The 27,496-nt window shown below is 41.1% G+C and overlaps 2 protein-coding genes and 1 long non-coding RNA gene across 36 annotated transcripts in view; 1 reads left to right on the top strand and 2 right to left on the bottom strand.

The window, feature by feature from the left end:
* SETD5 (SET domain containing 5) overlaps positions 1–8,483 on the bottom strand; it is an 83,195-nt gene extending 74,712 nt beyond the window's left edge. For 17 of the 19 annotated variants that reach the window (XM_053599039.1, XM_053599042.1, XM_053599031.1 and 14 more), the window contains exon 1: positions 8,140–8,473. The gene's annotated coding sequence lies outside the window, so the exon portion shown is untranslated. Of the gene's footprint in view, positions 1–8,139 lie in introns of all 19 variants that reach the window. The other 2 variants (XM_053599045.1, XM_053599026.1) reach the window with 1 other exon arrangement.
* A 950-nt stretch (positions 8,484–9,433) lies between these two features.
* On the top strand, positions 9,434–27,442 carry LOC128591659 (uncharacterized). Of its 3 annotated transcripts, none has more exons than XR_008381615.1 (4): positions 9,434–11,613; positions 12,611–14,308; positions 19,715–21,139; positions 24,020–27,442. It is a non-coding gene; the product is annotated as an uncharacterized LOC128591659 (long non-coding RNA). The 3 variants fall into 3 exon arrangements; XR_008381614.1 differs by lacking the exon at positions 24,020–27,442 and adding an exon at positions 15,509–15,544 and having other exon boundaries at positions 19,715–20,847; XR_008381613.1 differs by lacking the exon at positions 24,020–27,442 and having other exon boundaries at positions 13,568–14,308; positions 19,715–20,847.
* Positions 15,554–27,496, bottom strand: part of THUMPD3 (THUMP domain containing 3) — a 40,475-nt gene continuing 28,532 nt past the window's right edge. For 12 of the 14 annotated variants that reach the window (XM_053599328.1, XM_053599327.1, XM_053599316.1 and 9 more), the window contains one exon: positions 15,554–16,317. In XM_053599328.1, the coding sequence (XP_053455303.1) occupies positions 16,239–16,317 (79 nt within the window). In that variant the 3' untranslated portion in view covers positions 15,554–16,238. Of the gene's footprint in view, positions 16,318–21,888; positions 24,045–27,496 lie in introns of those variants that run through there. The other 2 variants (XM_053599326.1, XM_053599322.1) reach the window with 1 other exon arrangement.

Genomic DNA, 27,496 nt, shown 5'->3' on the forward strand with positions numbered 1-27,496 from the left:
AAGTCTGAGGCATGGAAAATTTATTTTCAAATAGCTAATTAATTTCACCTCCACTAAGGTAAAAGGTTGGTAAATATACACGAAAGTTTAATTCTTAACCTTATTTTAGTCATAACCTGAGTTATACAAATTTGTAATTTCTGATACAAATTGCAAATTTTATCTACAGAAGAGATTCCACTTTTCTTCAAGCTAATAATATGGTAATCATGACTATGTGAACAAGCCAATGAAAATTAGGTATACTTAAAATGCTTCTTTCTGTGACGCTAAGAATCTAAAATGGCTTATCAAGAAAGAAAGTGAAAAATGCTAAAGTTATAAAATCTCTACCACTACATATTTTTAACAACAGGACAAATTTGCACAGTATTTAAGAACATGTAAATAAACCTACAACCTAACCATAATAAAAATCAGATTAGACCATCCAATTTCCCTCCTTTGTCCTAGTTTCTTTTTTGCTGGGAAGAGGCGTTGAAGGATAATAATAGCAGAGAAATAAGGTGGAGCAGCTGCACAGACAAGATGAGGTACAGGCTTGTGTTTCACCTCCATTCTAACCTACTGCTTGCTAGATCTTACTGAAAATGCGCTGTTTAGAGAGCCGTAACAGTTACCAAAACCCTTAGAATCAAAATGTTGCTCCCTGCTCTCTCACTTTTGCTAGGAACTTCTTAATGCCGCTAGCAAGATTCAGGTATTAGGTGCAAAAGAAGCCAAGCCACACTGAGCAGATTTATAATTATTTGGGTAGGCGTGTGTGTGTTGCAAACGATGTTTAGACTAGCAATGTGCATCTTAGCACATGTAGAAAAAACTGGTATGGAGAGGCGGCGCCTGTGGCTCAGTGAGCAGGGCGCCGGCCCCATATGCCGAGGGTGGTGGGTTCAAACCCAGCCCCGGCCAAACTGCAACAACAAAAAACATAGCCGGGCGTTGTGGCAGGTGCCTGTAGTCCCAGCTACACGGGAGGCTGAGGCAGGAGAATCGCCTAAGCCCAGGAGTTGGAGGTTGCTGTGAGCTGTGTGATGCCACGGCACTCTACCGAGGGCCATAAAGTGAAACTCTGTCTCTACAAAAAAAAAAAAAAAAAACTGGTATGGAGACGGAGGCTTGGCTAGATGGCTTCTATTTCAGTCCCACACATCTAAGGAAACAATCCATTTGAATATACTATAAATAGAAGTGATGACTACTCTAAATTTCTATAGTGACATAAAATATAGCTCACTAAATTTTCTGTTAAGGCTGCTGCTATTTTTCTGATGAGAAACTTGTAACTAACAGTAATGATAATTTAGTTATTCAAATTTCCTTTTTCAAGTCAAATTATATCATTACTGCCAATACATAAAAATGTAGTGCTAAGCGGCAACACATCCAGTTTTCTCTTACAAAGAGAAATGATACAAAATTTGGTCAGGTTTGCCTAATATTACAATATATATTGAAAGTGTTTTTTGTTGTTGTTTTTTTTTTTTTTTTTTTTTTTTGCTAATCCACAAGAAGAAAATACAACTCCCGTTTCCTTTATGGATAGGAAAAACTTTAAGGCTAGGTCATTAACACTGCAATACAAGTGGAACTTCAATAGAAGCAACAGATGTGATGTAAGAAAACTAAGTTCAAACCAATTATCTCCGAAAGTCACATTCTCTTAAAATATATTAACTATTTAAAAGAACCTTGGCTTGGCGCTTGTAGCTCAGCAGCTAGGGCGCCAGCCACATGCACCGGAGCTGGTGGGTTCAAATCCGGCCTGCCAAACAACAATGACAACTACAACCAAAAAATAGCCAGGCATTGTGGTGGGCACCTGTAGTTCCAGTTACTTGGGAGGCTGAGGCAAGAGAATCACTTAAGCCCAAGAGTTTGAAGTTGCTGTGAGCTGTGACGCCATAACACTCTACTGAGGACCACAAAAGTGAGACTCTGTCTCAAAAAATAAATAAATAAATAAAAATAAAAGAACCTCATTATATATTCCTTTGTAAAGGAGGCATCCTTCTGCGATCCAATTAATTGTCATCTAATTTGACTCTGAATGCAATTCTTTAATTTCATTATAAATACGGGGCACAAAACATTTATTTTAAAATTTAACTAAAAATACTGTTCAAAATACTGATCCCTTTTGCTTTAAAGCAGATAACCAACAGCTCTCTTCCAATTTTATGATTCATATTCAGTCTAATAAACTGGACAAAACCACTCCACTTTCAGCTGGGAGCAGAGCACAAATACATTAAACAGGCTGCTCCTACACTAAAAAGGGGGGCAGGGAGTAATCTCCAGGGAATATCATGTTCTCTTAGGAAGTAGGGATGAAGCTGAAACCAAAAGTAGCCCTTCTTCAGTTAGCATTTTACAGGATGGCAATGCTCAACACATGAATGCTCTGAAGTGCTGAATTTTTTTACTGAAATAAAATTGGAGCTAACAATATGCAACTACTTTATTTCACAACAGGAAATAAATTATTCTACAAACTCTGGTCTAATCCCAACCCAAGTAAATACAGTGTATATACTGAAATGGAAGAGCTTTATTCATACCGAATGTTCTTTTCCATTTCTTTCTTTTTTTTTTTTTGGTAGAGACAGAGTCTCACTGTACCGCCCTCAGGTAGAGTGCCCCGAGTGCCGTGTAATTACATGGCTCACAGCAACCTCTAACTCTTGGGCTTAAGCGATTCTCTTGCCTCAGCCTCCTGAGCAGCTGGGACTACAGGCACTGCCACAACGCCCGGCTATTTTTTGTTGCAGTTTGGCTGGGGCTGGGTTTGAACCCGCCACCCTTGGCATATGAGGCCGGCGCCCTACTCACTGAGCCACAGGCACCACCCCAGTCAGCTGGCAGATGCTCTAGAACTGGCCTACTCAGGAGGTGACTTGTACTTAAGAGAGCAGAGAGCATGGGACTTACTTTACTGTAACCTATACAAACCTTTATTTTTTTCATTTTTCCTTGGAAGAGAGGAGGGGTCCCTATCAAATATTCTGAAACGTATCAAATTTGGGGATAACAGTACATGGTTGGCAGAAATTCAATGCTTGAATGGGAACTAAAAATGATTTCTTTTATTGTATGCCAAACTGAATAATCTCTCAGGGAAAAGAACCTCCTCCTCCTGCCTTTTCTACCTCCTGCCCCTCCCCCACCAACACTGCCTCCCTGCTGTGCAAAGAGCCCTTTGTCCTGCCCTCCACTTATCTAGCTGTTTGGCCATATTGACAGGCCTACTGGAGGCATAATAAGGGAGTCATTCTGACATAAGCAGCTGGCAATTTGAAACTAAAATCTTCCTTCTCTACTCAGACCAAATCCTCCTGCAGAGGTCTCTGGCTCCTCCCATGCTTCTATCTATTTCTCAAACACAGCAGCAAGAAATTCCGCAGTTTCCCTCCATTAGGTAGCACAAATCAAAAACTTGATTCCTCGGATAGAAACCAATTCTGCATAAATTCCTACAGCCACTGTTTTTGTGATTCCTAGCATTGGCCATAAAAGCCAGCTCTGGGTGTGTGTATATGTAACTAACAGGGCTAAGGAAAAGATTCTAATTACTTCAATTTGCCATCAAAGCTCTGGGAATCCTCAACACTGCAAGGAAGCCAGAATAGCACAGAAGAAAAAGCAACAGACAATTCATCAGGCAAAACTGGCCAATAATCTTAGTGTTTTAAAAATACGAAGACTTATTTCAGTATCCCAATAAGCAGAAAATTCCTTTTCCCTGTCTGCATATCAAAGATACTTAATGGGGAACCTTACATTAATGGATCCCCTCAGGTATTCAGCAAACAAAATCAATATGATGGAAAACTGAGTGAGGCAGGATGGGATTACAAATTCTTTGCTCAGTGAGGGCACACATAAAGTAGACTGAGACTTATCTTCATTGTTCCTTTATTATTGCTCACAGTTCTTTCAAGAGTTTGAACACATTTTGTCAGAGTAAGGCAATTTTCTGATATGATGCTAACAGGACGCTCTCATATTACTGACCATCATCCACACATATAGGTGAAGGAAACAATATTCTGTTCATCTTTCATGAAATTCTCTAAGTTCTAACAAGAGAAATTAAGCATTACATCAAGTGAAAGGTTAAAATGCCATTTTATCAAATTCTTTGGAATTTTTGACAGTAAAATATGGTACAAATCCCTGTCCAGCATAGGTACACTTATTTTCTAAGGTGTGCCACTGAAAGGATGCTTTAAATCAAATTACAAAAGACAAGTTGTATTACTAAATACACATTATCTTACATATTTTTCGAAGTTTTTCATCTTAGACAAAATAAAATTACCAAGAAATTTTGTTTTCAATACCTAAAACACAATTTTTATGAACAAAATTCACTTCCAGACCTTAATTTAAAATTAAGCTAATAAATCACCAGAGTTCAACCTAAAGTTATAAAAAAAATTTATTCTTCTCATGATCCAGTTTTTCTCTAAGATGTATCCAGTAATCACTGACTGTTAATTATGGCCTAATGTATCATGTGTTATCTTAATACAAAGAGGATAAAGCAGAAGTAGCTATCTGCACATCTGCATATGCGCTTTATTATTTTCCCAGTCAAAAGCAAAAATAAAATAGCCATTCTCCCCAGAAAGGCTAGAATAAAACTCTATCCCTGGACATAAAACAGCATCAAAAGATATAAAATTTTCAAACATATTAGTTTTCTATGTAAAGCACCCCTGTGATCCTTCAGAAAATGATTGTATGAAGACCACAAAGGGTTCCAGACAGGAAATACATGTGCAAAATAATTACTTTATATGGAAACTTTCATATTATATAGTAGTTTAAACCAGAAACATTTATACCTTAAATTTTAAGTATGTCAAACAGCCAGTACAAGTAAAATCCTATTTATTTGACAAGGCATCTTATATATACAATAGTAATAAGAATTGGAACCACTTGAAATATCTATTAAAAGTTCTGTTTCAATGGTTTGCTTTTATCACTGGGAGAACAATGTGAGCCACATTTGTGAATGACAAAACTCATTTCCATTCTTTTTGGTTCCCTGCCACAAATGCCAGAGTCATACTACAAATTGTAGATGCTTGTAGTATTTATGTACATTTACACAAAATTGAAAAATCAAAATTCTGAGGGGAAAAAGTATAGGATGCAAGAGGTGGGGGGAAGATACCACATGTTAAGTACTGCATGTAATTGGTGGTATATTTGAATAGTAGTTCTCCTTCAGGTAGTTTCATACTCAGCAGACCTTTCTGCTTCATCAGAGATCATCCTAACAGGAGTTGTGGGGGAGGGGAGACGGCTCAGAGGGCTTCTGGTCTGTATCCTAAACCAGAATTACTCAAAATCTACACATTCCTTCTGGTCTGTCCTACATTTCAGATGGATTACTGCCAAAAATACGTCAAAGACCATCTCCAATATATACACAATGGATCAATTTTATTGAGACAAACTCCAAAGAAAATATCAAATTTGTAGAAGCCTATTACCAATACAAAAATTAAGAATATTTATGTTTGGAAATCACTCCCAAAATGGTAGCTCTTTATTTGGAGTACCAAGTTTAATAAAACATTTAGGAAACATCTATTTAATAAGGTAAATATGTCCTAATCAATGGAAGGAAGGAGATACACAAGAACAACAAAAAAATTGATTCACTGACTAAGGAGATGGTGGAAAACATGTCAGTTGCAGAATGAAAAAAAAATTCCCCCCCAATCTAATTCTCAGAAAGATTCTTTAATTTTTATTACTTTGGTTTTAAATGGATTCAAAAACTAAAACTCTAATGGAACTTTCAATCCTATCCACGCACAAATCCCCAGGTAAAAAAACAAAAACCTGCCAAAAAACCAAAACCAAACAAATTAAAAAACTTTAACTATGATCCACTTTCCAGATACTAATATCCATAAATGGGTAGGTTATGAATTGGTAATTCTCATCTCCCCACCAGTAAGAGGCAAACCAGCTCTGCGGTGAAAATCCCAGGAAAGCAAGGTTTCTTCTTAGTCCTAAAGCAGCCATCGTCTAAGTGCAGCTCCCTGCAGCCAACAGCATTAATGGACGCTGCACTGCTGTCCTTCCCTGGAGACGGCAGCCAGCACTACTCAAGCTTCTCACGTAGCAACCAGAGCTCCAGAGCCAGCAGCTGCTGCTGCCTTGTATACTCACCCCTGTGATCCAACGCAAAGGAACCTTCTCTGTACCCCACCCCCACTCCTTAACACACTTTTTTTGGGGGGGGCTGGAATTATGCTTTTAGAAAAAAAACAATCCTATCAACACATCGAATCCCATAATGGCATATGTGTATTTATGATCTATGTACAAATGACTTAATAAAAAAGAAAGAAAAAAACAATCCTAAGGTCACCCAATTAAACTAAGACCTTTTATGAGAAAAATCAACATTTACTAAATTCCAAATATCCATGTTAATTAAGCCAGCAATTTAGAACTGAAAATTAAGCTTTGGTCTTTACAACGACAATTTTCCAAGCACTCTTACAGTCGAATTTAAATTTGCAGCTAGAAACTAAGCCTTGTGTCATGCCCTACCAAAGAACATAATTCATTTTCTACACATGACAGTTTTAGTAAACCTTAAAGACGCTAATCTCACAAGGGGCCAGAATTTTTGGCTACAGAAAACTAATGATCCTCCTGAGACAACTGGAAGAAATCCAATAAAAAAATTTTTTTGCCTGTGTCCTCCAAGAGAAACCTCCAATTATGTATTATATGCTTTAGACATAACTCAGATTCCACACATATAAAATTACCACTTATAACTTTTCTCTCAATGACCCCAAAACATTAGTAATATAAAATTAGCCATCAAAAATAATTTTTTTCAAATAGGGACTACACATTATTTTGAAAAGCTCACAATACTCAATTCAGCTGGATCTTGCCCAATCAAAAGTATAGCTATGTAACATCTACCCAACAAAGACATGTAAATATGACCTTGGTCAAGTGATGAAGAAAATTAGTAAAGAACTTGAAGAGTATTTCAGCTCTAAGAGCAACAAGAAAAACTGCAGAGATGAACTTAAGTGTAGACAAAGCCCAGTACAGCCCAGAGCTCTTGGCAAAAATTGAGTACTGGTGAACACATTGCACAAGTAACATGAGAAAGCAGAAAATGCAGGTCATACACGCACCCCTGACCCAGACCAGCAGAGCTGGCTGCAGCATCAGTATCCAAGAGAAAGACCACTATGCTTGAGAAAGGAGACAAGCAAAGGAGCTCTATAAAATAAATTAGCATAGAAGGGGTTTTCCCAACAGTTAAACTTTCCCTATCACGCGATTTACCTACTGGAACCTGGGCTTTTTCCCACCATTCACTTCATAAGCCTGGCTAACACGCAGAAGGAAAGAATTCATAATGGGTAAATTTTTCTGCCTTTAAAGACGTTTTCAAAAGATCGCTCTCCACGCCCAAGGCAAAGAACGACACAATCTGGCTCAAGTCCAGGCTTGAACCCTACAAATCCAATGGGGGTTATCTCACAGACACTGGAGTATGCACCATGGGGAGCCCGAGAATGTGAGGTTGGGGGGTGGGGGCAGAAGGAAATGTCTTTAATGTGGGAAAAGCAGCAGCCATCAGAGATGGGAACCCAAGAACGAGAGGGAAGGCGACCAGGACGATCATGGAGGGAAGATCGCGGGGCCCCAGAGCAAGCAGAGTTGTCTGTCACAAGGCCGCGAGAACGGGCGTGGGGAGTGGGGGATCGAGGAGAGGAAAAAAAGTATGCCAGTGCATTCTGAGCTGAGGGCAGCAAGAGGCCTATCCTCAAGTAAAAGGTAAACGTGGAGTAGGCAGTTCCCAGGGAAGAGGTGAGGAGGCGTGGGGGAGGGGAAGCGTCCTGACCCAGGAAAGACGTGAAAAAGGCAGTGGGCTAGACCAGGTCACAGAGCAGCCCTCTGTCCCCGGAAAGAGCGGCGCGCAGCGTGTGGGGGACGAGGAGGGGCAAGAGGGGCAGCATCCTCCTGCTAAGCCAGGCCCGCGACCCGGGAGAGCGAGCGGGGGGGGCCGGAGGAGGTGACCCTTCCCTCCCCCGTGCCCCGATCGTCAGGGTCGGCCTCTCACTCCTGTCGGACCCTTACCTTGTCCCAGGCGCTGCAGGGACCTGGGCCCGGGCTGCGGCGCACGGCACTCCTGGGAGGCGGCAGGACTCGAGTTAGGCCCAACGCGGCGCCACGGCGTTTCCTGGCCGGGAATGGCCCGTACCCGTGAGGTGGGGGTGGGGGGCAGGAAGGCGGAGCGAGCAAAGGCGGGGAGGGGGAGGGCCAGGGAAGGGGGGCCGGCACTACAGTGTTGGCTGACTGGCGGCACTGGGGCTGCGTGAGTCTCTGAAAGCAGGCGGGCGGCGGCCGCCCCTCCCCCGGCGACGAGAGCGGCGGCGGCAGCGGGAGCTCACTCAGCCCGCTGCCCGAGCGGAAACGCCACTGACCGCACGGGGATTCCCAGCGCCGGCGCCAGGGGCACCCGGGACACGCCCCCTCCCGCCGCGCTATTGGCCTCTCCGCCCACCACCCTGCACCCATTGGCCAAATCGCCGCCAATCAACGGGAGCCGCCGGGGCCGCCTAGAGAAGAGGCTGTGCTCTGGGGCTCAGGCTCCTCAGAGAGCCTCGGCTAGGTAGGGGAGCGGAACTCTGGTGGGAGGGAGGTCCGGTGGGTTGGGGGGATGGGGGCCGAGGTCACCGCCCGGCAGCTGGAGTATCGCCTTGTTCCGCGGGAAGGCGGACACGTAACGTTTGCTGCGGTCGAAAGGGTTAGGGGTGGTCGGAGACAGGATGGAGGGAGGTCCGCCCTGCGGCAACCAGAGGGGGAGGGAGAAGGGAACGGAAAATGCTCGAAAGCGGACGGAGCCATTGCTCCCGCAGAGGGAGGAGCGCTTCCGGCTCACCTCTTGTCGCTGATTGGCCGTTTGTCCTCCCGCCGAGTGTGAAAACACAAATGGCGTATTCTGGTTGGAGAAGAGCGGCTGTCAATTACAGCCTCGGGAGTGCGCAGCCGCTGAGCGACTCGCAGTGCTCCCTGGGTGGAGCGAGTAGGTAGGTGGGGTGGGGAGAAAGCTGGACTTGCGGGCGCGGTCGGCCTCCCGCGGGTGGGGGAAGGGAAGGTCAGTGAAAGTGGCTCCTGCGCGGGCGGCCTCCCACCCTCCCCTTCGGGGGAGTCGGTTTACCCGCCGCCTGCTCGGCTTCGGCATCTGATTGGCTGCTAAAGCCAGGGAAGCGGGCCTTTGCTATTGGCTTGTGTCCCAAATGAGCGAAACCACTGCGCGATTCGGCGGGGAAGCAGTTGTTGCTACGATCTTCCCTAAAGCCCAGCGCCGCAGTGTCTGGCCTGGCGCCCCTTCGCAACGTGGCAGGAAGCGCGCGCTAGAGGCGGGGGCGGGCTGCCGCGGCTCCTCCCCAAAGACCCGCCGCCTAAAGGCTCCTACGGCTCATACTAGCTTAACCTGCTCCAGGCACCCGTTGGGGGCGGGAGGCTCTTGGTCGCCCAGGGTCTGTAAGAGCTGCTGTGGAGGAGGCGGAAGGAGGCCACACCCTTCGGGGCCGGAGGAGGGGAGAGGAGTGCTGCAATACCTTTATGGGAGTTCTCTTCTGCCTCTAGTCTTATAAGGACCGCCCTGGGTCTAGAAGAATCCCTCCCCACACCCACCCGGTGACTCGTCATCGCCTCCATGTCGAGTTGCTTCTGGATTATGGGCGGGATTCTTATGCCCAGGCTTAAAGGCTAACCTGGTGCCTGGGCGTTGTCCTGCAGGGAGTTGAGCTGATGTAAGATTTGAGTCCAGTCTGTACCTTCTCACAGACTTCAGCTGGTATCAAGAAGTGATTATAATAGGGGTAGGGGGAAAGGAAATGGGGCTGATTTTATGCAACGAGACTGCAGGATATTACTACTTAAGATTATTTTCCCTAGAGGTAGAAGGAGATAAATTGAGGCATACTCACCCCGTTTGAGACCCTTGATCACCACCAAAGCATCTTAGATTAAATCTTAGCAGTGAAATTTTAACCTTTGCTTGGGAACCCAGTGCTTCCTTCCACCTCCCTCCCTGCTCCTTCTCCCTTTGCATCCTTACAAGGTTATCTTAGCGATTCTCACTTTGCTTTCATCTCATTTTCCATTTGTATACTTGCTCATCCAATCTTGAGACATACCACTGGCTTTCTCTCTCCTGATCTTAGGTAACCTGGTGAGTCATAAAACCAGACAGATTGGTTCCACCACAAATTAAGACTTGAGCACATCACTCTTACTCATTAATGCTTTTATTCCTCCCTAATACACTTCCTTGAATGTTTACCTAGGTTTTCATGTTAGCCTTTTTCCTCTGCAGGGGTTCTACCCCCTGACCTTATTCACAATCCAGATGACCTTGACTACTGCTTTATTGAGAATTGGACCTGAGGTTCAGCAAGATGCGTCCCTTGATTTCTGTTCTTATCAGTAACAAGAGCTCAGATCCTTGTATGATAAAACCCTTCAAACTCTGTCTCTTGTCTCCAGTTTTATCTTTTTTGTTTTTGACACAAAGCCTCGAGCTGTTACCCTGGGTAGAGTGCTGTGGTATCATCATAGCTCACCTCCATCTCCATCTCTTGGGCTAAAGCGATACTCTTGCCTCAGTTTTTTTTTCTATTTTTAGTAGAGACGGGGGTCTCGATTTTTGCTCAGGCTGGTCTCAAACACTTGAGTTCAAGCAGTCTACCCAACTTGACCTCCCACAGAGCTAGGATTACAGTCATGAGCCACTTGCTTGGCCTCCAGTGTTATGCTCCATATTACATCTTTCTGGGGCATTAGGAAAGATGTAATATGGATTCATGAGGAAATAAGAGCATGAAAGTGACAGATGAAACAAACTATTGCCAGCTTTTTACTATTATGGGATGAATTCTGTCCTCATGAATGTGACGCAAGGTCCCTCAATGAGCTAAAATTAACAGCTTTTCCAGTTGTGACTTTTCTGCATATACACAAACACTACCTCTCAAACGCAAGTCTATGGAATTGATTGCTCTTTACTCAAATCACAGAGGTATTGTCATGCATCTTTGTAGGATGATTCCTTCTGGAGTGGCACCCCTGCTGCTGCTTACTCTTCAATATTTAAAATTAAAAAAAAAAAAAAACAAACAACTTAAGATTCAGGTGTCATGTTCCTTCTGGTCTTGCCTTCCATGATGTATTCCAGGGGTTCTCAAACTACGACCAGTGGGCCAATGTGGCCCGCCAAGGACATTTATCTGGCCTGCTGGGTGTTTTTGCCACAGCTGCCTGTCTTGCTTAGCAGCCGACTTCTCCAGAGCCTCCAGAGCTGCAGTGCAAATGTGTGGAATGTGTGCCAACTCTCTGACTCCACTCCTTTTCTCTGTCTCTCCCCACCCCTCCCCTCTCTCTCTCCCCACTGGGTGTTTTTGCCATTCTGCTTAGCAGCCCACTAGTCCCAGCCCACAGTGCGCATTGGAATGTGCCCCACACTCTCCGACTCCTCAGTCTCTGGTGTAATCAGAGGAGTCACCAGGTTGCCTGTGCAGAGCCTGCTGCTGCCTAAGGACTGAGGTAAGAACAAGTTAGGATTTTTCTTTTTTTTTTAAGTTAGGAGGTCTTTTTTTTTGCAGTTAGTAGGGCCTTTTTCCCCTGAAGGTAGGAGGTCTTTTTGTTTGCAGATAGGGGGCGCCTTTTTTTTTTATTTTTAAGTTGGTTAGTTGGTTGGGGGTGGTTTCTAGGGGGATTGCATCACAGTGATAACACAAATAGTCAGTGCTTAGTGTTAATGCAAATGGTCAGAACTCAGAGGTAATGCAAATAGTGCTCAGTGTTAATGCAAATTGTCAGCAGTCAGTGTTAATGCAAATGGTCAGTGCTCAGTGTTATCGCATGGGGGCCCCAAGCTGGTAATCTGCCTAGGACCCCATGGGAACTTAATCCGGCTCTGCAGACAGCCGTGGAGTAAGAAACCTAATTTAATTGCCAGTAAGTGCATTTATATTCTGATTGCTATTCAGTTGTGTACGATGTTGTATGTTGTGTGCTGTGTAAGCCCCAGTTCACACTGTTGCAATCTCTGAGCAGTGCAAGTTCAGCCATATGCTTGTATGGTTGAACTCACATTAGATTTGGAAGAAAAAAGGCATACGTGCCTTCTTTTTTCCTGCAGTGGAATCTGATCACATGGGTCTTCTCAACCATGCAATCAGATTCCTGTGCGAGTTCACAGATTGCAGTGCAGTTCTCACAGGGTAGTGTGAACTGGAAAGGTGGTGGAGGAACCGGCTCTGTAATCGTGCTTGTTCCCATACCGCACCAGTGTGAGCCTGAGGTAAAAGCAGAGTTCCACTGTATGAGAACTGGTGAGGCTGAAGTGATGTTGACTGGCAAGGCTGCATTGATGGGCAGTGCAGTCTATATGTCTCTGTGTGGGCAAAGTTATTGCTGGTGTGTTGTTTTTGGAGCACGTCTATATAGGTATTTAGTAATAGCAGTTTGGAATTCCTAGGAAACAATGATATCAAGAAAGAGAAAAATTGACTCGGAGTGTAGGATATTCAAAGAACAGTACAAGGAAAGAGCTGTGTGTTTGATATGCCAGAATATAGTGCCTGTGTTCAAAGAACACAACTTGTGTCGATACTATCAAACTCAACAGATAAATATGATTGGTTGGTTGGAGAAGTGAGAAAAGATAAAATATTAAAACTGAAATATACATTGACAACTCAGCAAAATACTTCACTGCGAGCAAGTTTTCAAGTTGCCAAGCTAATAATAGCGTGCACTGGCAGACTAGTGATGGAGGGAGAATTTGTTAAAGAGTGCCTTCTTTCTGTTGCCAAAGAGATGTGTCCAGAGAAGGCCGATTTATTTAGTATAGTGAGTCCTTCAGGACCCTCTATTACATGAAGGACTGAATAAATGGGAGACAATTTGCATCAGCATTTGCAAAACTCCGCAAAAAAACTTTCCTATTTTTCCTTGGCACTCGATGAAAGTAATGATGTTCATGATTCTGCACAACTTCTAATTTTTATTCATGGGACGAATGACTATTTTGAAGTCACAGAAGAGCTTGCTGCACTGCAAAGCATCAAAGGAACAACTACAGGACAGGATATCTATGAAAAGGTTTGCCAAACTGTGAATGGTTTGGAGCTGGACTGGGCAAAACTAGCCAGTGTGACAACTGATGGTGCTCCTAGCATGGTGAGGGTCAAAGAAAGGAGTAATTGCTCACATTAACCAAGAGATGGACAAACATAACCAGTTTCATCCAATAGCCATACACTGCCTCATCCACCAACAAGTGCTATGTAGTACATCACTGAAGTGGGACTCTATTATGAAAACTGTAGTATCTTGTGTTAACTTCATTAGAGGTAATGCACTAAACCACAGACAATTTCAGGAATTTCTGTCTGAGCTAAATGTTGCCTGTGAAGATGTTTTGTATCACACAGAAGTCCGTTGGCTGAGTCGAGAGAGAGTTTTGAAACATTTCTATGACTTACTTCCACAGATTACAGCTTTTCTGCTTTCAAAAAACAAAGAAGTACCAGAGCTCAATGATGCAGAATGGAAATGGCACCTTGCCTTCTGACAGATGTAACAGAGCTACTCACAGTTTCAATGTGCAACTTCAAGGAAAAGGGAAGCTTATCTGTGATATGCAATCACATGTGAAAGCATTTGAAGTAAAATGAGGCCTCCTCATCAAACAAGTGAAGGAGGAAAATTTCTGCCATCTCCCCACAACTCAAAATCTGTTAGCGGAAAATCCATTGGTTGCATTCCCAAATAAAACGTGTGGATTCACTGGAAAAGTTGCAAAAGGATTTCCGATTTAGATTTAAAGAGCTTCATCTCCTTAAACAGGACATACAGCTTTTCCGTAACCCATTTTCTATTGACATTGAACATGTGGATACGATTTACCAAATGGAACTGGCTGAACTGCAGAATTGTGACTCTCTGAAAGATGTATTTAAGTCAAGCAGCCTTCCTAATTTCTATGTCTCTCTCCCCTCTGAGACATATTCTAATCTCAGGAACCATGCACTCAAAATGGCAAATATCTTTGGCAGCACTTAAATCTGTGAACAGACTTTTTCCAGAATGAAACATCTGAAATGTCCAACCAGATCTAGACTAACTGATGAATACTTGCATCACTTGTTACGACTAGCAGTGGCAAATATGGAACTGGACATTGACCATCTCATTAGCCAAAAGCAGACCCATAGTTCCCATTGAAATACTGGTAAGTTTGTTGATTTAACATTACTTGTTCTGCATTTTAAATATTGTATTTGTTCCCATTTTGTTTTTTTACTTCAAAATAAGATATGTGCAGTGTGCATAGGAATTTGCTCATAGTTTGTTTTTTTTTTTAACTATAGTCCGGCCCTCCAATGGTCTGAGGGACAGTGAACTTGGCCCCCTGTTTAAAAGGTTTGAGGACCCCTGATGTATTCTATAAGATCCCTATACAAAAAGTTACCAGTGCCCTCACCTAGTTCCTTTAGCGGTTTATATTTGCTTGAATCATAGCTGTCAGGTTATTGTCATCGCTGGCTTAAATAGTAAGTATTCTGGGCTTCTTGAGGGCACTGTTTCTAAGATATATTGCCACTGGAAAGTAGTTACAGTCAGACATGTGTTTGTATTGTGGATTACAAAATACATAGACATAGTTTTTTCTTTATTTCAGTGAGGACATAAAGATTAAACCTTTCTGACCCATTTACTTTTTTTTTTTAATTGAGACAGAGTCTCACTTTGTTGTCCTCAGTAGAGTGCTGTGCCATCACAACTCACAGCAACCTCAAACTCCTGGCTCAAGCAATTCCCTTGTCTTAGCCGGGATCCCAAGTAGCTGGGACTACAGGCCACAACGCCTGGTTATTTTTTGTTTGTTTTTTAGCAGGCCTGGGCTGCGTTCAAACCCACAAGCCCTGGTGCATGTGGCCAGCGCCCTACCCACCGAGCAATGGGCTCTGCTCCCCATTTACTTATTTTTTTAGCTACTTGTTTTTTATACTTCAGCTATATATAGCTAAAAGCTAAATCTAACCATTACTAAAGATGAATTTGCCTTGGACAGCAGTGTGTTGAGAAAGCTAGTGTTGATTAATTTTGGATTTCAACAAAGGTAGGATTTCATTAAACCATAATGAAAGCTGCATAATCAAAAGTCACAGAAATTTAATGAGAAATTACTGTATCTGATGTTAAACCCTAAATTTCAGTCCTGCAAGTTTTCATTTTTAGGAAATATTTCATCCTATATTGAGTTACAGAAAATAGTCACAAAGTAAATTTTATCCTGAGAATGTATAAATTAATACTAACATTTTAATTTGAACATGCTTTTTGATTTATGTACTAATATATCCTATAAATTTCAGTTATACATTTCAAAAGACATTTTAGGGGGTTATTTTTTTGTTTGTTTTTTAAGGCAAGTCAAGTGAAGCAGTATGAGAGAAGAATAGGGGTAAGTTTTTAACCTTAAAAGTTTCTCCCTAGAATGTGAGACCCTTGGGCCAGTGATCTTTAAACCTTTGTTACGTCCAGAGACAATTGCCTTATTTATAGACTCCCAGTCAACCTAGAAGTTATGAATTCAGGTGGGGAAAGGGAGACATGACAGGGCAGGCTTTAGAATTTGGTATCCTTTGAAGTTTTTCATTGCAAACAGTTCCAGGGCTTAGTGTGCCTATTTACCTGACAAATGATTACAATAAGGAAACACTCAGTGATTCTGTGTCCCTTCTACTTTGTCCCTCAATTTTTCCTCACCGAAGCGTTTCCTTTTTTCCTCCAAAAAAAAAAGAAAAGAAAAAACTGAGAAAACATTTTTTGGAAACATGCAGGTGAGGTTGTTATTCTTTTAAAAGGAATGGTGTAAACTCAGATCCATTACTGCTTCTTAAAATAAAGCAAAATAAGGAACTTTGCCTGGAAATCACTTAAGGGTAAAAAGTGCCATAAAATAAAATAAAAGGGAATGGTAAGGCAGAACATGGTGGCTCATACCTGTAATCCTAGCACTTGAGGAGGCTGAGGCAGGTGAATTGCTTGAGTTTAGGAATTCAAGACCACCCTCAGCAAAAGCAAGACCCCTCTCTACTAAAAGTAGAAAAACTAGCTGGGGTATTGTGGAAGGTGCCTGTAGTCCAGCTAGCTGCTCAGGAGGCTGAGGCAAGAGGATCACTTGAGTCCAGGAGTTTGAGGTTGCTGTGAGATATGATGCCATGGACTCTGTCACTAAAAAACAAAAGGAATGTTAAATTATTCCAAATTTTTTTTAATAAGAAAAGTTCATTTTTTTGTGTGTTTCTCCTGCTAAATTGGATTCCTTAAGGAAACAGCAATTTATTTTTGATTCCCCAGTGCCTAAGCACAGAGCTGGGAACTCAAAATGTTAGTTTTGTTGATTGATATGTGAAATTGGTTCTCAAATAATAGTGAACCCCACAAAACCATAAAAACAAGGCTCCTTTTGTGAAGAAACTTTAGGGTCATATTTAACCTGTGTTTACTCATGTTCTATTCCTAAAGGAAACTGATGCCTTATGGTCTCTGAATACATCTACCATTCAGCTCTTCCTTAAGTTTCATTCACTAACCATTGCGGTTATCCTCTTCCTCTGCCTCTGCTACATCCTTGAGCTTTTATGTTAGTTTAACCAGCAACCTATCCCCTTTTCAAGTAGCTCCATATTACTTCCTAGATTTAGGGGACAAAAATTTATTAAGTATTTTAGAGAGTTGTATTGTCGTGAGAAAGTTGATAAAAGTTTTGTGAGGGCTTCTGGGATTTTTTTTTTTTTTTTGTAGAGACAGAGTCTCACTTTATGGCCCTCGGTAGAGTGCCGTGGCCTCACACGGCTCACAGCAACCTCCAACTCCTGGGCCTAAGCGATTCTCTTGCCTCAGCCTCCCGAGTAGCTGGGACTACAGGCGCCTGCTACAACGCCCGGCTATTTTTTGGTTGCAGTTTGGCTGGGGCTGGGTTTGAACCCGCCACCCTCGGCATTTGGGGCGGGCGCCTTACTGACTTAGCCACAGGCACCGCCCGGCTTCTGGGATTTTTTGATAAGATTTGCAAAACTTGAACTATCTAAGGTTTGTTCCATATATTTTTTGTGAATGCAGGTTTGGTATAATTATATAAACATGATTTGCAGCTGTTAATCCAGAATATAATAGGAATCAACACCACAAGTAAGACTAATTTGACCATTTTAGGCCAGTCTTAATTGTAGAGCACCCTATTGGGTCACAAATATATAAGTCTTGTACTTTACTTTGCAGATTGAGAACTTTTGATTTTGCTAATTTACCTAGTGTCATACTAACTTAAATGACTGACATGTTTCACCAGAAGACTTTTTTTCTTGTGCATGACTTCCTGTTGTTAAGAAATTGTATTGGAGAACTGTTAGTATTGAATCAAATACTTAAGTGTGGTTATGGCGCCAGCCACATACACCAAGGCTGGTGGGTTCAAACCTGGACCAGGACAGCTAAACAATGACAACTGTAACAACAACAATAGAAAAAAATTGCTGGGCGTTGTGGTGGGTGCCTGCAGTCCCAGCTACTTGGAAGGCTGAGGAAAGAGAATTGCTTGAGCCCAAGAGTTTGAGGTTGCTGAGAGCCGTGACACTAACGGCACTGTACTGTGGTAACAAAGTGAGACTGTCTCAAAAAATAAAATAAGGTTTATTTTATCTAGGAGGGTTAAACCTGATGAATTCTTGCTTTGTTATGGAGTGTTCCTTCTTGATAAGAGAGAATTCTGCCTCTGACTTTATCTCACTAATGATTGCATTTAGTAATCTCGTTTCCAGCTTTTTTCCTAGAGTTCACAGTCTTTAGTGACCTTGTCTGTTCTGATACTTTGTCACCCTTTGTTTTCTAGTTTTAAGGAAACTTTGTTTTGTGCTTTCTTTTTTAAGCTAGTTTAAGATTGGCTTTTCCTGCTGACAGCAATAACACATTTTCACATCATATTTATAGAATTGGTTATGTTTTAATACCTAATTCCACCTCTTGTGTATGGATTCTAGTCAGCGTAGTCAACAATCTTCACAGCCTTTCCTCTTTTTAACTCACATTGATTTAAAATGTCTTCCCAGGCTTGGTGCCCATGGCACAGTGGTTATGGCCTCAGCCACATACACCTAGGCTGGCGGGTTCGAACCCGGCCTGGGCCTGCTAAACAACAATGACAACAGCAACAAAATAGCCAGGCATCGTGGGGAGCACCTATAATTCCAGCTACTTGGGAGGCTGAGGCAAAAGAATTGCTTAAGCCCAAGAGTTCGAGGTTCCTGTGAGCTGTGATGCCATGGCATTCTACCGAGAGAGGCATAGTAAGATCTGTCTCCAAAAAAAAAAAAATTTTTTTTAACAAATGTCTTCCCAGACTTTGAGGTATTGCGTACTATGACAAGTGATATGTTCTAGTGCATACTATAGGCAAAAGCTAATGGAAACATAGGTAGAAGAAATGAAGTAATAAGAGTCATTGATTCTTTTGTGTACAAAGAATTGTAGGTGTGGAAATAGCAAGAACTAGAATTAGAAGTGGTACCTGAAGATGTGACTCAATTGCTGCAATCTCTTGATAAAACTTGACTGCACGAAGAGTTACTTATAGGTGAGCTAAGAAAGTGGTTTCTTGAGATGGAATCTACTCCTGGTGAAGATGATATGAACATTGCTAAAATGACAAAAGATTTAAAGTACATACATAAACTTAGTTGATAAAAAGCAGTGGCAGGGTTTGAGAGGATGACTTATTCTGAAAGAAGTTCTGCAGTAGATAAAATGCTCTCAAGTGGCATGGTCTCAAGTACCCAGAAATCTTTTGTGAAAGTGGCTAACTTTATGGTCTTGAGAAATTGCCCCAGGCTTCCCAGCCTGGGCCAACAACCATCCTCATCAGTCAATAGCTCTCAACTTTGAGGCAAGACATTCTACCAACAAAAAGCTTAGGTGCTGGCTTGGCACCTGTGGCTCAAGCAGCTAAGGCGCCAGCCACATACACCTGAGCTGGTGGGTTCAAATCCAGCCTGGGCCCGCCAAACAACAATGATGGCTGCAACCAAAAAATAGCTGGGTGTTGTGGCAGGCGCCTGTAGTCCCAACTACTTGGGAGGCGGAGGCAGGAGACTTGCTTGAGCCCAGGAGTTGGAGGTTGCTGTGAGCTGTGATGCTACAGCACTCTACCCAGGGTGACAGCTTGAAGCTCTGTCTCAAAAAAAAAAAAAAAAAAAAACTTATGTGTTCATTAGCATACTTTTAGTAATAAGGTATTTTTTCAGTTAGACATGATGATTCTTGCACACTTAATAGAATACAGTGTTAACTATATCACTTTTCTGTATCTTGAGAAACCAAGATGGAGTGACTTGCTTTACTGCAGTGGTCTAGAATTGAACTTGCAATATCTCCAAGATATTCCTGTGTACCTAGAGTGGCCTTTACATACAGGGTATCCATAAAGTTCACATGCAGTTTAAAGTAGTTGTAACTGTAAGCATATGTGATAGAAAGAATTCATAAAAAGGATTAGAATGCTTGATTTACCTAGGGGTTTTTTTTGTCCTCAGAAATTTTTTAAAACTTAATTTAAAAATTACTTATTTTTCAGAATCATTGTTGACGCGTGGATTCACTAGAAGAAAAAGTAAATTGTGTTCTTTGGTTGGTTGAACTAAAATCTACTGCTTCTGTCCAAAGATTTAGAACCCATTATAAGAAAGAAGCAAAACACAGGAATTCCATATCCAAGTGGATGAAAAAACTGAATGAAACGGTTTCTGTCAATGATAATCCACTGTCTGATAGGCCACATGTTAGTGAAGAAACCATAATATCCCTAAAAGGAACCTCTGAGGCAAGTCCGGCATCAACTAGAGTTGAGGCTTTCAAAGTCTACTGTGCATCAGATTCAGTTGAGGCTTTCAAAGTCTACTGTGCATTAAGACGGGCATCAACTAGAGTTGAGGCTTTCAAAGTCTACTGTGCATCAGATTCTGCAGACAAGACTTCACATGAAAGCTTACAAGATTCAGGTGCGTCAGATGTTATGAGAGGATTATCATGCACTAACTTTCTGTCACCAGTTCAACAAAAACTTAGCAACTGATGCATTTTTGAGTAATTTAATGTTCTCAGATGAAGCAACATTCCACGTTAGTGGCAAGGTCAAGAGGCGTAATTGCCATATTTGGGGAACTGAAAATCCACGAGTCTATTGAACATGAAAAAGGTTCTCCCAAAGTTAATGTGTGGTGTACTTTGGGGAAAAAATTGAGTCATAGGGCCAGTCTTTTTTAAAGGGTGTATTGTTAATGGTGATAGCTATTTAGAAATGCTGCAAAATTATTTTATTCCTCAGTTTGAACAGTTTGGACTGATAGAGAATTTAGTGTTTCAACAAGATGGTGCTCCTTATCACTTTGCTTTGTATGTTAGACAGTTTCTGCATGAGAAATTCCCTAACAGGTGGATTAGAAGAGATGGACAATTTTCTTGGGCCAGATTTGACTCCATTGGAATTCTTTTTATGAGGACATGTGAAAACTATTGTTCAACCAATCCTCAATCTTTAGAAGACTTGCAAGCTAGGATAACTGATGTGATTGCTGGAATTACTGAAAATCAGCTTGAAAATGTTTTCAGAGTAACTACAGAATCAGATTACCCTTTGTATTAGTAATGATAAATAGACGTGTTGAAAATTAACAAGAACAATAAAATGTTTCTTCTTATCCTTTTACAGATTCTATCACATATATTTACAAAGTTACAACTATTTTAAATTACACACAAACTTTATGGACACCCTGCATAAAACCCTGTTTTACAGAACAGGAAACCAAGGCTCAGTAAGGTTGAGCAATTTTCTCATGGACAACTTCAAACTGACAGCAGAGGATTCAGACTCTAGTCTGACAGTTGGTATTCCTATTCATCTTGAAGTACTACATTTATCTGATGGAAACATTCTTTTAGGAAATTTAATCTGGCTGCAGGATACAGGACGGATTGTAGGGATAGAGAGATTTGAAAGGTAAGAAACCATTTAGGTGGTTCTTTTAACAATAGTCCAAAATTTCTTAGCACAATACCTAAGAAAATGCCAGGAAGGCTATGTTAACCAGTGTGATGAAAATGTGTCAAACGGTCTATGAAACTAGTGTATGGCACTCTGTGATCACATTAATGTACACAGCTATGATTTAATAAAAAAAAAAAACTTAAGCTGAGAGGGGGTGAGATCTGAGCTTCTCCTTCATCAATCTAAACTTCGAAAGATGATGGGGGTGGCACCAGCGAGTAAGCAGCTCCTGAGGACAGCATCTGAGCCTCAGAATCAAGGCCCTGGGCTCAACCATGAACCAATAAATTCCTCTCCAGTGTAAAAAAAAAAACAGTAGTCCAGACATGAAGTGTTGAAATCTCGCATAAGAGTGATGACAAAAATAGAAAGGTAGTAACTGTAAATCTTGTTTTATTCCATACTTTACTTTGCTCCTTGAGGACAGGACAGTCCTCTGTTTATGGCTGTATCCCTATTGCCTAAGAACAAAGAGGTCTTCCAGGACAAAACTGTTTTCATACTACCAAGATGCTTACTTTTTTCACTAATTATTGTGAATAGTGAATAAAAATTCACTAGTATTTACTATTTCACTAATTGTAAGTGTACAGAGGCCACATAATGACCTCTTCGTTGATAATTAATGGCGCTATGTATTCCTGAATTTTCTAAGGTGGTTCGTAAGTTTAGGTACATACACTTGTTTTTAGAAATTCTTTTTTTTTTTAGTTTTGGTTCTTTCCACCTGCCATTCCCTGTTGTAAGAAATTAACTAAAAAAAAAATTAACTCGAGCTCTTATGCCTCCTGAAATCTCTGCAACCTCGATATCATGTAATTGTTACCTTGAAATCCTACAGTTGTCCTTGTGTCTAAGCATAATCATATTTTGTCTTAAGTATTTTTCCAAAACTTTAAAGTTTATAAATGTTATAGAATTTAAACATTTAAATTTAGGGCGGCGCCTGTGGCTCAGTCGGTAAGGCGCCAGCCCCATATACCGAGGGTGGCGGGTTCAAACCCGGCTCCAGCCAAACTGCAACCAAAAAATAGCCGGGCGTTGTGGCGGGCACCTGCAGTCCCAGCTACTGGGGAGGCTGAGGCAAGAGAATTGCTTAAGCCCAGGAGTTGGAGGTTGCTGTGAGCTGTGTGAGGCCACGGCACTCTACCGAGGGCCATAAAGTGAGACTCTGTCTCTACAAAAAAATAAAGTAAAAAATAAATTTTAAATTTAAATTAATTTAAATTTAATTTAAACACTAAATTTGTGGCTCAGTGCCTGTGGCTCAAGCGGCTAAGGCACCAGCCACATATACCTAAGCTGGCGAGTTCGAATCCAGACCGGGCCAAACAAGTGATGGCTGCAACCAAAAAATAGCCAGGTGTTGTGGCTGGTGCCTATAGTCCTAGCTACTTGGGAGGCGGAGGCAGGAGAATTGCTTGAGCCCTGGAGTTGGAGGTTGCTGTGACCTGTGATGCCATAGTATTCTACCCAGGGTTAAAAAAACAAAAAAAAAACTAAAACTAAATTTATATTTTCCTCACATTTAAGAATGGATCATTGGTTTAAAGACAAGACCCCACCCCTCTTTACCTGCTTATATCATCTATGTTTAAAAATGCCCCCAAACCAAGATTGTCTCAAAAAGGATTGACTCAAAAGAAACTATCAAAAATGAATATATAAAAACTAACATTACTTGGCTTTGCACCTGTAGCACAGTGGTTACGGCATAACAGTGACAACTGCAACAAAAAAGCCGGGTGTTGTGGTGGGCACCTGTAGTCCTGCTACTTGGGAGGCTGAGATGAGAATTGCTTAAGCCCAAGAGTTTGAGGGTGCTGTGAGCTGTGATGCCATGGCACTAACATTACAGGGGTTTTTTGTTTTGAGACAAGTCTCACTTTGTCACCCTAGGTAGAGTGCTGTGATGTCATAGCTCACAAGAACTTCAAACTCTTGTTCTTAAGTGATCCTCTTGCCTCAGCCTCGCAAGTAGCACCTACAACACCCTGCTATGTTTTTTTAGAGATGAGGTCTCGCTCTGGCTCAGGCTGGTCTTGAACTCTTGAGCTCAGGCAACCCACCCGCCTCGCCCTCCTAGAATGCTAGGATTACAAGCATGAGCCACCGTGCCCCACCCCAACATTACAGATTTTCAAAACAGAAATGAACAAGCTACTGAAATCTTGAAGGATAAGTTATTGTAGTATATTGGAGAAACAAAAAATAGCAGAGAAACTTAAAAGTTCACATTGCTGAATGTCTGCCGGATGAAAAGCAAGTAGGTCACAATAGGGCCACTTTTGAATGATAACAGCAGTTTATCATGAAGCATTTACATGCAGGCCAGTCACAGTGGCTCACATCTGAAATCCTACCACTCTGGGATGCCAAGGCTGGTAGATCCTTTGAGCTCATGAGTTCTGAGACCAGCCTGAGCAAGCGACCCTGTCTCTACCAAAAATAGAAAAAAAATCAGCCAGGGTTGTGGCAGGTTCCTACAGTCCCTGCTACTCTGTTGGCTGAACAGGAGGATCAGGAGTTTGAGGTTTCTGTGAGCTGGGCTGACAACAGTGGCCAAGGTAACAGACTGTCTCAAAACAAAGGAAAAAAAAAAAAAAGATTCATGTCCAGACATGAATTCTAAGTTCATAGCTCATCTACAGAAGTATACACTTACCCTTCGTATCCTTGGGAGATTGGTTTCAGGACCCCTGCAAATACCTTGTTCAAGTCCTCTCTAGATTATAATACTTTAATACAATGTAAATGCTATGTAAATAGCTGTCACACTGTTTATTTTTATTTGTATCATGGTTGTTTTTTTCACATATTTTCAATCCACAGTTGACTGGATCCACAGATGGGGAACCTGAGGATACAGAAGGCCAAGTGTATTTATACCTTAAAAATGGCTGAGTCTGTAAATATGGCTGGACTAGTTACTTCAGTTTGCCATGCATCAGCATCAACTAATCAAAGATACTCTTATGTGAAAGCTTGGTGGCAGACACATGTCCTGACATAGTCCAAGTGTGGGATAATTTTTTTAATTTTATGGTTTATCCTAAACAGCTGTACATTGACCTTTGTACTAGTGGTAGAAAGGTAACAGTGGGGAAAACTTGAGGAACCTTGGCACTAATCAAGGCAGCAGCATCAAACTAGAAGTTATTCTTCAGTCATGCATTTGGAGTATGAACTCAAAAAAAAAAAGACTGGGTTCACTTTAAAATGTCCTTGTGGGAGCAATAAAATTATGTTGTTAAATCTAGTCCCCCCCCCCAAAAAAAAAAAAAACAAGCGTGCATAAAGTGCTTAGTAAGATGGTCTGAATCAGCTACTAATTTCTTAGAGCTTAAAATTTTCACTTGAAAGAATGACAGACTTTGGTTATTCAGAGTTAGCTGTTGGTCAGACATTTTCTCAAAAATCATGGAAGTGAGCCTATCAAAAAGAACTAATTGTCCATAATAAAATCCAAACTTTGAAGTGAAAACTCAGAATTTTGGGGAAAGTTGTGTCTGCTATGAGGAATCTGACAGCTTCCCAAAGCCTTTTTTTAAGAGATAAGTAGTGATATTTACGAATATTTTTTGATACTATATAGCAGGTGTCCTCAAACTTTTTAAACGGGGGGGGGGCCAATTCACTGTCCCTCAGACCGTTGGAGGGCCGGACTATAGTTTAAACAAAACTATGAACAAATTCATATGCACACTGCACATATCTTACTTTGAAGTAAAAAACAAAACGGAACAAATAAAATTCACATCGCTTCATGTGGCCTGTGGGCCGCAGTTTGAGGACACCTGCTATATAGTGAAAAGGGCCAACTTCTTTTTATAGTTTCATGAAACTGTCAATAATGCATGTTACTATAATATTTAAAATTTTTTGTATTCTAATATGGTAAAATGTTAGTATGTAGGGCCTTCAATTTTAATAACGTGAAGGGATCCTGAGGCCACAAATTTTAAGAAATGACTGCTCTAGCACAATGCACATAATAAACACAAAGCTGTTGAATGACTAGGTGGAGTTAAAAGATGACTCCTATTAGACCTGGATGACTAGGATTATGGGCATGCTAAGACAGGGTGAAGAAAGAATGTTCATGTTGAATTTTAGGTGGAACATACAAAGCAAACTATAGTAACAGGCAGTTGGAAATACAGAATTTGGGCTTGAAATAAAATACCAAAAGGATTTCTCCTTTCTGTTAAAAAATTGTTTCTACCATAACTTCAGTTAATAGTGTTACAAGTTATCCATCCCTAGGACAAAAATGTAAAGGGTTCAGCATTATAGCATGCCCAGCCCTCTAACCACATGATGGCCTGTGTCACCTCATTATACACAATCTTCCTCATCTTTTCAGATTCTTAATGGTACAGGATACCTACTTCAATGGTAAAATCCAGTGTTACACTGTGCAATGTACAGGATACCTACTTCCAAGGTTACACAAGTACTAGGTATCAGATGTAAGTCAACTGAAGGCCCAATTTCTACTTCTAGCTCATTACCTACCTATTCAAGTTACCAAACACCATACTAGGGGGAGAGGATGGCAAGCTGACATCTACTACATATACTTGCATGAGTGGTTACATGTTAATTGCAGTATCTGATAGGATTAAAGCTGTGTTGAGTGAAGTACAAAATTGATTATTTCCTTAAAATAATTCCTAAGTATTTTACAGAAGTTCATTAATTTCTTCAACAAATATTAAATGCCCAGTCTGGCAGGTACTGTGCCAGTGCCAGTCACTGTAAAACAGTGATGAAAACACATGGTCCTTATTTTTTTTTGGTTTTGTGAACTGCTGACCAACTTTCACTTAGTTTGAGGTTTAAATGATTTCTTTTATCAGAAGTGAAAAGTTACTTGCGATCTACCTATAAATACAATTGCAAGATGACAATGGCAAAAACACGCCTTCTACTTTGAATTCGTTGTCAAATATGGGGTAGGACATCATAGAAAAAACAGACTAGGACTGTTGGCTACGTGTCTAAAGTGAATTCTTCCAAAGGAAGTACTATGCCCTTTTATTCTAAATAAGTGGTTCTCAACCTTCCTAATGTTGAAACCCTTTAATACAGTTCCTGTGGGTTGCAACCCACAGGTTGAGAACCACTGTTCTAAATGGAGACATCAAAGTGAACTATTATATACTAACATAACACTAAAAATCTAAGCTGAATGCAGCCAAATGCTTTAGCCTAAATGAATTCCACATAAAACTTCAACTACTCTTTGTCCCAGGGAATCAACCATTTTTGTAAGGATTTAATGTTGAGGTCATTTTATTTTCCACAAAATTATCTTAGAAAGGACAGGCTATAACTGTAAAAATAACTAAATATCAATAGAAATCAAGGAGAAAATAACAAAAAAAAGATACATGACTCAAAGTTTTTCATTCAAAGATAATGCCACTTTTTTCTCTAGCCCTTCTAAGAAACTAGGCACAAAAATACAGGTTTGGTTTTGAAAAAACAAACCCTGGGGGCTTCTCACTTGGATACCCCCCCCCTACTGCCACAGGTTCTATTCCCCTTCCTTTGCTTATTAATCTTCCCCTCAATAAACTCTATCTTGGCACTTAAAAAAGAAAAGGGCAGTGCACATGGCTCAAAGGAGTAGGGTGCTGGCCCCATATACCAGAGGTGGTAGTTTCAAACCTGGCCCCGGCCAAAAACTGCAAAAAGAAAAAAAGCACACAACTTTGTGTATGGAAAGGAAAAGTTTTTAGTTTGGTTTGCTGGTCCCAGACCTCATCTACCAGCATGTATGGTATTTACAAAAAGAAATAGTGCATAGAACAGTGAAGTATCTTTGCATTGGCAATCTCTTTGATAAATCCTGGTACCATTTTAATTCTTAAGGCAAATGGTAAACTTTGCTATAGGTCCTGTGAAATTTGATTTTGTCATGGGGCGAACCCTGTTCATAAAATGTAAAATGTTTGAGATGGAAGTAAAGAACTTGAGCAACTGAATAGCAAAGCTGATAGGCAATGAAATGTAGCCTAACATGTTTTCTAATTATGTTTTCTGTCTTTTAGGTCAGGGCAGCTTTGAACTTGCTACAATAGATAACAGGCTATGAAGCCCAAAAATAAAATGTTCTAAACCCAAATTCTAGAGCATTTCTATAGGCTTTTCATTATACATCTTTAAAGTGTTTTTTTTGTTTGTTTGTTTGTTTTTTATCTTTAAAGTGTTTTAAGCAAAACACTCATTGCCTGGCTATCCTTTTAAATAGCTTCAAGAAAAAACTTTGCTTTCTCATAAGAATTTTCAATTCCATTGCAC

This window comes from Nycticebus coucang, chromosome 8 (assembly GCF_027406575.1).
Source record: "Nycticebus coucang isolate mNycCou1 chromosome 8, mNycCou1.pri, whole genome shotgun sequence".
NCBI lineage: Eukaryota > Metazoa > Chordata > Mammalia > Primates > Lorisidae > Nycticebus > Nycticebus coucang.